At 41.5% G+C, this 12,221-nt stretch overlaps 1 protein-coding gene across 2 annotated transcripts in view; it reads left to right on the top strand.

Moving 5' to 3' along the window:
- The window catches only part of LOC125447886 (galectin-9B-like), a 40,001-nt gene that overhangs the window by 20,404 nt on the left and 7,376 nt on the right, over positions 1-12,221 (top strand). The window contains exons 6-9 of one of the 2 annotated variants that reach the window (XM_048522682.2): positions 4,547-4,606; positions 5,218-5,262; positions 9,615-9,647; positions 10,940-11,025. In XM_048522682.2, the coding sequence (XP_048378639.2) occupies positions 4,547-4,606; positions 5,218-5,262; positions 9,615-9,647; positions 10,940-11,025 (224 nt within the window). The remainder of the gene's footprint in view (positions 1-4,546; positions 4,607-5,217; positions 5,263-9,614; positions 9,648-10,939; positions 11,026-12,221) is intronic. The other variant, XM_048522683.2, reaches the window with a different exon arrangement.

Genomic DNA, 12,221 nt, shown 5'->3' with positions numbered 1-12,221 from the left:
CCGAAATGTTAACTCTGTTTTTTCCTGCACAGATGCTGTCAGACCTGCTGAGCTTTTCCAGCAGCAAGATTTGGAGGGATATGGGCCACAAGCAGTTGAGTGAGACCAGTTTTCTTTGGGATTATGTTTGGTGTGAACTGGTTGGGGGACTGAAGAGCCTGTATCTGTTCTGCATGACTCTATGTCACCATAGCTATGAGACTGGTATTAGGATGTTGTGGTAAGTGAGGTTTTATTCTTAGTAAATGCGCTTCAATCATCAGAATAACTTTAGCATTTGTATTTGCCTTTTCTGAAAAGTTGTGATTAATTTACGGGAATGAATTTTGTATCAAAATTGCTCTAGAAATGTGCATTTTAAAGAAGATTGTGAGCTCTGTGAAAAGAGAAATACGGAGATTATAAGGCAAAGAACGTAAGTGTCCCATTCTGTCAGGGTCAGTGGGTAAGTCTCCCATCCTTTAGGGGGGTGAGCTGTGAATAATCCTACCAATCAGCAGGGGGCAAACTGTAACTAGCATGTCATCCTTTAGGGAATGAGCTGTGTTTATTAACTTGTGAAATATTAACTTGGTGCATAACCCCCTCCTCTCCTGCTGGCAGGACTCTCTGAATTGTTAACTCAGTCCTCTCCACACATGCTCTCTGGTCAGCGTGGTGCTTCCAACACTGCTTATTTTTATGCACGTATTTAAATATCGATAAAACTGAAACCACAGTCCCCATAAACATTGTTCCCCAGCTACCCATTTCATCCTTCTTACTGGCACCTGTCTGAAGATGAGCCAGCTTGTTTACTAGCTTGGGCATCATATTGGAAGTGGTGTTGAGCTTGTGACCAAATATCCAATCCATCACAAAGACTATCTATTTCCACCTCAGCGACATTGTCAGACTCTGTTTTAGTTCAGCTCATCTGCTGCTAAGATCCTCATCCATGCCTTTGCTATATTCAAAACGGATTACTCCAAATCACATTCAACCATCTGTAAACTTAAGGTCATTCAAAACTTGTGATAAGTCCTTCTGAAGAAAGGTGACCAGGCCCAAAACATTAATTCTTCTTTCCCTCCACATATGCTGCCTGGCCTGAGTTTCTCCAGCAATTTCTGTTTTTGTTTCAGATTTCCAGCATCCACAGTTCTTTGTTTTATTTGTATGATTGGGCATAGTCAGCATGAATTTCTACTTGGGAAGTAACATCTGGTGAACTTTGTTTTTGAGTTTTTTCAGGATGTTACCAACAAAATTTGTAAATATAGTATATTTGGGTTTTCAAAAGGCATTTGTTAAGTGTCCCCTCAGAAGGTTAATTAGCAAAATTAAAACATATAATAGGAGGTAATGTACTGGCAAGGATTCAGGATTGGATAACTAGCATAAAACAGAGAATAGGAATAAAAGGGTCATTGTCATGTTGGTTGGCTGTGACTAGTGGGATCAGTACTTGGACCCCAGCTATCAATGATTTAGATGTGGGGACCAATAATATTTCCAAATGCAGATGATACAAAGCTAACTGGGAATATGTGTTGTGAGGAAGACGTAAAGCATAGTCGGGCTGAATGTGGCATTTGGAATATATTGTGGAGAAATGTGAGGTAGGAGGAACAGATGTGCAGAATATTTCTTAAATGATAAGAGGTTGGAAAGTATCGACGGACAAAGAATTTTAGACATGCTTGTTGATAATTCACCGAAGGCATGTGTAGCAAGCTGTTAGGGAGGCTAATGAAATGTTAGTGGACTGATCTGTGACCTAATTCCAATAAACTTAACTTCATCACATATCCCTTAATGCTATTGGTTAACAAAAATCTATTGATATCAGTTTTAAATGTAACCATTGATATAGCATCAATGGTCATTTGCAGAAGAGACTTCTAGCCTTCTATGATCTTTTCACTAATGAAACATTTCAGTTTAGCTGTGAGAAAAAAGGCATGCCGTTAAAGTTTTTCATCTTGTGCTCACCAGGACAGAATCACAAAAATACCAAGTTGCAAAGGAAACAACAATTAATACTGCATTAGAAGAAAGTGCTAATTGATTGGTGAATGGATTCTGATTGGTCGGGGCATTGCCATAGAAAATGCACCAGGGGACAGTTAACTACCAGAGATAAAAGGGACTGCAGATGCTGGACAATCTGAGATAACAAGGTATAGAGCTGGATGAACACAGCAGGCCAAGTAGCATAGAGGAGCAGGAAAGCTGACGTTTCAGGTCTGGACCCTTCTTCAGAAATGCCTCTGATTGATCAAGATGTTGCCATGGTGAATACACTGGACAATGGTTGTCTCACAGCTTTTGTTCAGGTGAAAAAGACTCAATGCATGGAAACGTTCTTTCTGTAGGGCACAGGGTCCTGAATCCATGTCTAATAATCCCTAAGTCATTTGTCAGTGTAATTAGTAGTACTTTGGGGGTTATCTTGTAAGTACTGAACAACTGCAAGATCATGTTTAATGTTGGATATTATGTTCTGAGTTTTGTAAGCACTGGTTGGTTGAATATGGTTAGTATTCTGCCTGTTATGAATGGCCTAAGAGGTGATCACATCATAAGATTCAAGACTGTGACAAGTAAAGGCAAAAATGGTGCAGATAGTGGCAATCTGAAACAACACAGAGAATGCCGGACAAACCCAACAAGTCTGGTAGCATCTGTGGAAAGTGCAACTTCGTTAGTATTTCAGGTGTGGTATGACATTTCTTCAGAATGAGCTGAGGTTTATGAAGGGGGCTTGACTGAGTAGACATTGAGTAGACATAGACATACTTTAGCTCTGCTTGGGCTATCTAGAACAAAAGGAGCACTATTCCAGGGTAAAGGATTGGACTTAGATGAGGAAAAGTTTATTCGCTCAGTGTTGCGAATTTGAGGAATTTTCAGCCCCCAGTGGTTATGGTTGCTCCAGTATTGAATATATTTTAGATTGGGATAGTCAGGTTTTTAAATTCTCTGTCAGAATCAAGAGATTTGAACAGCACACAAGAAAATGGGGTTGAAGCACCAAATTTAGCCATGAACATATTGCATGCTTTGAAAACATTTGAGAACTATTTAAAGCCCTGTCCATAGCTTTAGTTATATAATTGAGTGGGCATTGGTCTGAGCCCAGTTTAAGTGGACCAGAATATTTACCTCTTCCCTGAGAACATTAGATAATCATTTGCAAGTAAAAAATCTATAGGGTATGGGGGGATAAAAGCAGGGAATGGGACTAAGTCATGATGTTCATTTGAAGAGACAATGCAGACATGATGGGCCAAATGGTCACCTTCTTCACTGCAACGCTTCTGTGAGTCTAAGTACAAACATCAATGCTCCTTGAATGGAGACTTCTTTCTCACACACCTATCTTTGAGCCACATGCTTGGCCCTAAGCCATTTGACACATTGCTTATGTGACAATCCAGATGATCACCTTTCATGTTCTGCCTTTTCATTTGAAATGTAATTTCTCCAAATTGAAATGCAGAACTTCAGTTCTACTCGTGTTCCACACTACTAATTTTACCTCTGTCTTTGGTTCCCACGTGGACCACTGAATCTTTCTGCTCCCTCTCCAAGTCCACCTTCAGCCAAGAGGAGATGGCTTTACATCTGACAACAGGCAGGCAACACGATCTTTGCAGTTTCCGGTGTAACTGTCTATCTCCCTGACTAAACTGTCTCCCATTTATACCTCATTTATTTTTGTTCCCCCACTGGAGTGGCCTCCGTAACCATAGTATCGTAGTCATTTTGCTCATCTACCCTGCAGTCCCTTTTTTCACCCGCACAGGCAATATACACCTCCTGCTTGTTGGACAAGGTCAGAGGCTGGGGCTTCTCCATCACTGCGTACCTGCTGGATCCCCACAATAGTGCAGCCGGCAGTCACACAGCCTCGTTTCCGAATATTGACCAATTTTAAAGTTTTGACTGTGGCCTCAACTTCACTTTCCAGTTTATATCTTATAACATTTGATTCCCTTATCAATTAAGAACCTATCAAAATCAGTCCTAAAGTATCCAATGGCCCAACCTCCACTACTCTCTGGTGAAGAGAATTCCACAAACTAATGACCGTCTCAGAAGGGAGAATCTTCTCAACTCAACATCTTAATTAGGAGATCCTTATTTTTAAATGGTGCTTCTTATTCCAAGAAGAAACATCCTATTGCATCTCCCCCATCAATTCCCTTCAGGGCTCCCTCATTCTTCTAAAGTCAATTCTTGGCTTATTTATTTTGGTGTCACATTTTGTTTGATAATGCTTGTATGTAACCTTGAGGTATTTTACCACATTAAAGGTGCTGTATTAACATACAGTGATGTTAATGAGAACGAGAATTTCAGGAGCTCAATACTGCCACTTGCAGGGTCATGTTGATACTGCAGCCTTTTGTAAACAGGTTTAGCTCCTGGAGTGATCTTAAAACTAAGTTTTCAGACAAAGATTTGCTTTGATTGAGAGATGTGTGTCATTTCCGAGGCTTCTTTTCCTCCTCTCTTCCACAGCTTTTGTGGATGATATTATGTTGTGTTTTCTTCCTAGGTTCAGTCTGTATTTGGCTCCAATCCTGCTTTTCCTTATCGTGCACCATGCAAAGATGTTGTAAGTCTCACAGTTTAAACATTAATTCTATCTTAGCAGGTATTAAACACTGTACAAAAATGTGTTTTAACTGAATGATGCAATGGTCTGAGCTAAATAAGCCAAAGGAACTTGTTTGAGTTGTCACCGAGACTGAGTCACTGTTCAATAGTTCAATGTCAAATGTTTTACATACACCTGGAAAGCAACAACAATAAAACAACAAAAATACAGATATTGAAGTTGGACAGTACTCAGAGCTTCCTATGATGAGAAAAACAAATCATGCTGAGCTGTGAACAGTCCCTACAGAGAGACTTTGGCCTTGAACATTCTCTTGAGAGTGGCCCCCATAATTTGGATGGGTCAGTCCAGTTTATGTGAAAGGACACCCCCACTCTCTGCCAAGGTTATTCAATACTCCCCACACCCCTCATCTTCATTTCCCTCAGCTGCAACATAAGCTCATGTCAAGAGCAAACCATGAGAACAAAGAGGCAGTAGAATAAACCATCCAGCCACTCAGGCACTTGAGGAGGCTGGCAGGAAGATGGAGATAGGAGCCCTGTGCAGGCTGCTCATGTCCAGTGTGACCTTTGTAGATGTATTGACATTTCTCCAACCCATCATAGGGATTTCCACTAATGGTTCCAGGCGGCAGGCGAAATCGCTCCAAGGTGAGTTGGATGGTATCACATGGGCAATTTAAGTGTCTTGCTGGTGTGGTGGCTGCTGAAGGTTTGGAAAGGTCGAAACCAAATTAGAGCCAGATCTGGACAGGCATATTTACTCATGTACTGCTACTATGGCAACAAGCTGAACAAACTAGAGGAGTGTCTCAAATTGACTTTTGACTCATTTTAACAAACTGGTGCAGACACAATGTGCTGAATGATCACTTTCCATTCCATAAAACTTCCGTGATTCTGTGACTTGTTTCCTAAGTAGTGGCATTGGCTACAGAACAGGCTGATCAGGGTGAACTCAGTTAGTTAGCAACACAGAATATTTACAGCAAAGAAGGAGGCCATTACTGTCTTGTCCCCAGCCTAATTCCACTTGCCAGCACTGGGTCCATAACCCTGTAGGTTACAGCATTTCAACTGTAAATCCAAATACTTTTGTTTTCATTTTGATGAGAGTTCTTGCTTCTATCACTCTTCTTGGCAGTGATGTTCCAGACACTGAACACTCTCCAGGTAAACAGAACACTCCTTTAATCTGTTTTCTATTCAGTCTGTTCAGAAATGCTATGACACACCTCAGGAACAGGTGGAGACTTGAACCAGGGAGTGTAGAGACACTACCACTGCACCACAAGAAGCCTTAAATCCTGTAATCTAAGTTAGTTATGTTAACTCAATGCTTCCTACCTATTGATCTCGCTAAAGGGAAATAAGCCCACTCCATCCATCTAGCTTCTAATTAAACAGCTTCAAATTTGCACAACCTCTTTTAAATCTCCTTCTTGTGGTGCAAGATTAGAAAAATATGTCAAAAAATTATGACCCTAGACTTCCCAGCCTTCTTGTGGTGCCATGTTATTGTTTCTACCCCTAAACCACAGGGTTCAAGTTCCACCTGCTCCAGAGGTGTTTAATAACATCTCCGAACAGGTTGATTAGAAAAATATGTTCAACAAAAAATAAATCTCTCTCTTGGGCCTCATGTTACACAGTAATAGTGTCCCGAGACCTGGGTTCAAATCCCACCTGCTCCAGATGTGTGTAATAATATCTCTGGGCAGGTTGATTAAAAAAAACAGGTTAAATGAAAATAATTTATTAAACCTCCCTCTCAGCCACCTCTGTTCCAAATGCAGCAGCCTCAGCCTATCCAGTCATCCTGCATCATGAAATTGTCCATTCCTGGCAACATCCTTTTAAATTCCCTCTGCTTATCTCTGGTTGTGATTGTGATTGTGATTGATTAGGGAAAGTCAACATGGCTTTGTGCGTGGGAAATAGTATCTCACAAACTTGAGATTTTTGAAGAAATGGCAAAAAAAATTGATGAAGGCAGAGCAGTGGATGTAGTCTGTATGGATTTTAACAAGATATTCAATAAGGTTCCATGTGGTAGACTGGTTAGCAAGGTTAGATTACATTGAATCCGGGGGAGCAAGCCAATTGGATACAAAATTGGTTTGAAGGTAGTAGGTAGACAGTGGTGGTGGAGGGTTGTTATTTAGACTGTAGGCCTGTAACCTGAGATATGCAGCAAGGATCAGTACTGGGTCCACTGCTCTTTGTCATTTATATAAATGATGTGAATATTAGAGGTGTAGTTAGTGATAACAAAATTGGTAATGTAGTGGACAGTGAAGGGTTACCTCAGAGTACAATGGGACCTTGATCAAATGGGCCAATGGGCAGAGAAAAGGCAGTTGGAGTTTAATTTAGATAAATGTAAGGTATTGCATTTTGGTAGGGCAAATCAGGGTAGAACCTATCCAGTTATCAGGAGGGCCCTGGGGAATGTTGTTGATAAAAGGGACATAGGGATGCAGGTTTATAATTTCTTGAAAGTGGAGTCGCAGGTAGATAGGGTGGTAACGAAGGTGGTTGTCAGGCTCACCTCATTGGTCAATGCATTCAGTATAGGAGTTGTTTGTACAGGACATTGGCTAGGCGATTTTTAGAATACTGCGTTCAATTCTGGTGTCCATGCTGTAGGAAAGAAGTTATTAAATTTGAAAGGGTTCAGGAAATATTTATGACGATTGTTGCCAGGATTGGAGGGTTTGAGCTGTAGGGAGAGGCTAAATAGGCTGGGGCTATTTTCACTGGAGTGTCAGAGGCTGAGGCGTAATCTTATAGAGATTTATAAAATGAAGAGGAGCACGAAATCCCCAGGGTAGTGGACTCCAAAACTAGAAGGCATAGGTTTAAGGAGAGGGGGAATGATTTAAAAGGGACATAAGGAGCAACGTTTTCATGTAGAGGGTGGTGCGTGTGTGGAATGAGCTGCCAGAGGAAGTGGTGGATGTGTTTACAATTACAACATTTAAAAGGCACCTGGATGTGTGCATGAATGGTAAGGGTAATGGTAATAGGCCAAATGCTGGCAAATGGGACTAGACCTCATTTTAGGATATATGGTCCTCATGGATGAGTTGGACTGAAGGGTCTGTTTCCCCATGCTATACAACTCTACAACTCTATGTATTTCCTGTAAAATGGTGACTGTAATATGTTGGACTAACACAAGGAGCTCCTAGATACATTGCTTTCACATTAATATCATAAAATTGCTACAGTGTGGGAGCAGGCCATTTTATCCATCAAGTCCATGCCAATCCTCCACCCCACTTTCCAAACAGCATCCCACCCAGAACCACCTACCTATCCCTGTAACTGCATTTCCCATGGCTAATCCACCTAAGTCTGTACATCTTTCGACAGAGAGGAAGCCAGACCACCTGAAGGAAATCCATGTATGCACAGGAAAAACATGCAAATCCACAAAGACAGTTATTGAGGTTGGAACTGAACCCAGGTCCCCTGGTGCTGCGAGGTAGAAGTGCTAGCCACTGAGCCACTATGCCACCCCCATTCTCTCTCCCTCTCTGAGCCTAACTAGGAGGTGCTACTGAAAAGTTTGATTTGAAATTCAAATGGATTTGGGATTGAAGTTAAAACATTATTGTTCTGCATAAGGTAGATCTCCAATCATATCCTGAGGATCAGGGAGAGAGCCATGTTCCGTATTTGAGTCTGACACCAACATTTTCATCCAGGTGCCACCATTAGTGCTGAGTTTAACCTTGAAGCCTGGGGGTTTAACTGATTGTTTCATCCTTTCCCCTCACTCATCCTGCTTGGGACTGGCTGAATTTCTCACACCAGTGAGAATGCTGATTAGCTCTGACTTGTTGCTCTGGTGCATGACCTGTCTTTGATTTTTGTTTGAATCTGATCACTTTTGTTGTGTTTTATTCTTTCTATGTTGGAATAACAAGGGGCTTCTGCACTGGGGTGAAGTAAGGCTCAGGATTAGTTTGTGGTGTTGATACTCACTGTGTAAACCATCACACGTTAAGGTGGACGTAGACATCGACTCTTTCATCAGGCAGCTGTGCTTATTACAAGCAATCTTTGCCATTGTTGAATTGCATTTGACTTCAATTCGCTTAAACGTTCACAAAGTTGAACACATTGTTAAAATTTGCAACTCCAACTCTCATCTGATGTAGTTATTTGCCCCACCTTCAACATTGGTACTGATGAAAAAGTTACATCTTACTGCCTGCCTAAATGTATCCAAATCACTACAAAAACAAATGAATCACTCCGTCCATGAGAAATCTGAAAAAGTGCATTAGAAATTGACTCTTTCCACCAGTGATACAGTTACTGTCTACATGATGAACTGCAACAACTCACCAAGATTCCTTTGCCAATACACTCCAAACCCATGATTTCTACTACCTAGAAAATCAAGGGCAGCAGATATGTGGAGACACCATTTACTGTCCAAACAACTCACCATCCTGATGTTGAAATATATCATTGTTCCTTTAGTGTTGCTGGGTCGAATTTCTAAAACCCCTCTCTAAGAGCATTGTGGGCATACCTACACCTCAAGGATTGAAGGGGCAGCTCACTACAACCTTCTTGAAGGCAGTTAGGGGCAGGTAATAAATGCTGGCCTAGGTGATGACACCCACATTGTGTGAATGAATGACAGATTTAGGGAATTTGCGCATTTTAAAAAAATGCAATCAGGGATTGAAGATGTCACTTGGGTGGATCAGGATTTTTTAACAATTTCTAGTTTTCCTGGAGAAGAGACTGGTGAGCTGCTGTCTTCAACTGCTGCAGTCTATGCGCTGAAGGTGGATCCACAATGCCTTTAGGGAGGGAGTTCCAGGATTTTGACCCAATGATACTGAAGGAATGGCAACATATTTCCAAATCAGGATGGTCAGTGGCTTGGAGGAGAGCTTGCAGGGTTGGTGTTGCCATCTGCGAATCCATCTGTGTGTTCAATGAAAAATCAAATACTAACCTTTTCTTTTGTTTTTCAGAAACCACCCAGTCAAGTGACCGTCTCTAATCCAGTGAGCATTTAGTTCAGCTTTTTGTAAAACCTGTTCTCTCTTTTGTGCAATATTAAAGTTGGATAATCTACTTATTTCTGCTGCAAGTGAATGACATATTACAGTAGACAAAGAGGGAAAGAGATGGAAGTTATTGCTGGGAACAATGTATAAATTTAATTTATATTTTACATATTTTTGTGTTAGGAGGGAGGCATGATTTTAGTTTCTGTTCCCCTACCATCTTGCTCTCTCCTGTCTCGCTGTAATTCCTAACCATGGTTGCACACCCCATTCACATCCCCACTCCACCTCGGCCTCCTCTACTCTGATGAAGAGTCACCGGACTCAAGATGTTAGCTCTTGCTTTCTTCCCAAGGATGCTGCCAGACCTGCTGACTTTCTCCAGCAATCTGTTTTTGTTTCAGATTTCCAGCAATCACAGTTCTTTGTTTTAATTACTCTACTACTCACTTTCCCTTACTTCCATTCTCTCTGCCCCAGTCTCTTCCCACTCTCATTTCTCTGCCCTCCCTTCACTATCAACCTCCCTCCCTCTCTTTCTCCCATAACCTTCTCACCAACCTTTCTCTCACTTCCACTTCATTCCATTCTTCCTTACCACCCTTCTCTATTCCGCTCCTGTCTGTATTCCCCCAACCACCTTGCTTTTCAATGCTCACTGTCCCTCTCTTGGTCTTTGGCTCTCTGTTCCCTGCCCTGCAAACCCTTGCTCTCTGCCATTTGACCTGATTCATTGTAAGCAGAAGCAAAAATAGAAGTTGCTGGAAATGCTTAGCAGGTCTGGCAGCATCTGTGAAGAGAGATCAGAGTTAACATTTTGGTCCAGTGACCCTTCCTCTGGTTCTAAGGAAAGGCCACTGGACTCAAAACTTTGATTTCTCTTCAGAGATGCTGCCAGACCTGCTGAGGTTTTCCAGAAACTTCTATTTCTGTTTTGGATTTACAGCATCCACAGTTCTTTCAGTTTTTATTGTAAAGCAGAGGCTTTTTGAAATGCACCTCATCCACTTGCTCTCCATGACCTGTTACCACTTCCTGTGGTGGTTAGACTCCCTTGGAGTGTCATTTTCTGGTGTAAAAGAATCCTGCACTAATGCAAGCTAAAAAGAATAATTAAATAAATCTTGATTCAAATTTCCTGGAATCCAGTGTCTGGGAATCTCCAGGTATCAGTTTTGCCACTGTTGCATTCTTCACACACTCCACTGATGAAAAAACAAAGCTGGAGTCCTCTGGAAGTGAGAGACTTGGAATCACCTCCATCTGACAGACTACCATTTGTTTTTCAGACGGTTCCATACCAGGCATACATAGGAAATATCAAGCCACAGCAGAAAATAAAAATTATTGGGACTGTGAAAGCCAAACCATACAGGTGCGGAAATTGAAAAGAAGACTCTTTTTAAAAGCAAACTGTTTAACGTTCTTTACAAATTGTGTGAAACGATTTGAACCCCATTGTAGGACAAGCCAGTTTGGCCAACACCTCAATTTCACAATTCTCAGCCTTGCGCTCAATTCCTCTCGTAGTCTCATTCTGCTGAATCTTCATAAACATCACCACCCTTAGATTCTCTAGTCTCCATGCTTCTCTTAATTTTGGCCTTTTACATATCCTTATTTCTCCTTTGTAGTGTTGTGGTGATGTCACTGGACTAGCAATCCAGAACCCCAGGCTGATGACATGTACTTAAATCCCACCATAGCAGATGGCGAAATCTGAATTCAATAAAAATCAGGCATTAAAAAGCTGACCATGTAACCACTGTTGATTTTCATAAAAACCCATCTGGTTCACTACTGGAAAAGGCAATCTGCCATCCTTAGTCATCTGGCCTACATGTGACTCCAGATCCACAGCAATGAGGTTGACTCTGACCTGCTGTCTGAGTAATTCAGAATGGCCTGGTAGTGACGTTTGCATCCCATGAATAATAATAATAGTTCAAAAAAGATCAGCAGTTCCAAACCTTTTTCTTAATTGGATCCCATTTCAAGGATGCAATATCGTCATGGCCCCTAAGACCTGAGAAAATTCATGAAGGTGGGATGGTAGGGTCAGACCATTTTACTACAGCAGCCTGGGTTTTGAGTTTGGGTTTGCTTTGGGTCATTTAGGCATTTTGAATAACTCCACAGCTGGTCACTTGGTCGTCACTCCATGGTGGCTGTTGCTGCTGTAGGTCATGCCCCCAACATTTTGGCATGATTCCCAGTTTGGAATGCTCTGCGTTACATGGTTTGGTTTCCAAATTAAGTTCTTTCAGTGATAAGATAACAAAGTGTGAAGCTGGATGAACACAGCAGGCCAAGCAGCAGCTCAGGAGCACAAACGCTGACGTTTTGGGCCTAGACCCTTCATCAGAGAGCCTCGAAACGTCAGCTTTTGTGCTCCTGAGATGCTGCTTGGCTTGCTGTGTTCATCCAGCTTCACACTTTGTTATCTTGGATTCTCCAGCATCTGCAGTTCCCATTATCTCTTTCAGTGATAATGTTGATGTAAGTGCCCATAATGTAAGAGCAGTGAATTTGTTTGTAATTTCAATACAATTTGAATGCAACATTACTCCA

Source organism: Stegostoma tigrinum, chromosome 39 (genome assembly GCF_030684315.1).
Source record: "Stegostoma tigrinum isolate sSteTig4 chromosome 39, sSteTig4.hap1, whole genome shotgun sequence".
Lineage (NCBI taxonomy): Eukaryota > Metazoa > Chordata > Chondrichthyes > Orectolobiformes > Stegostomatidae > Stegostoma > Stegostoma tigrinum.
This window is presented reverse-complemented; position numbering and strand designations above follow the sequence as displayed.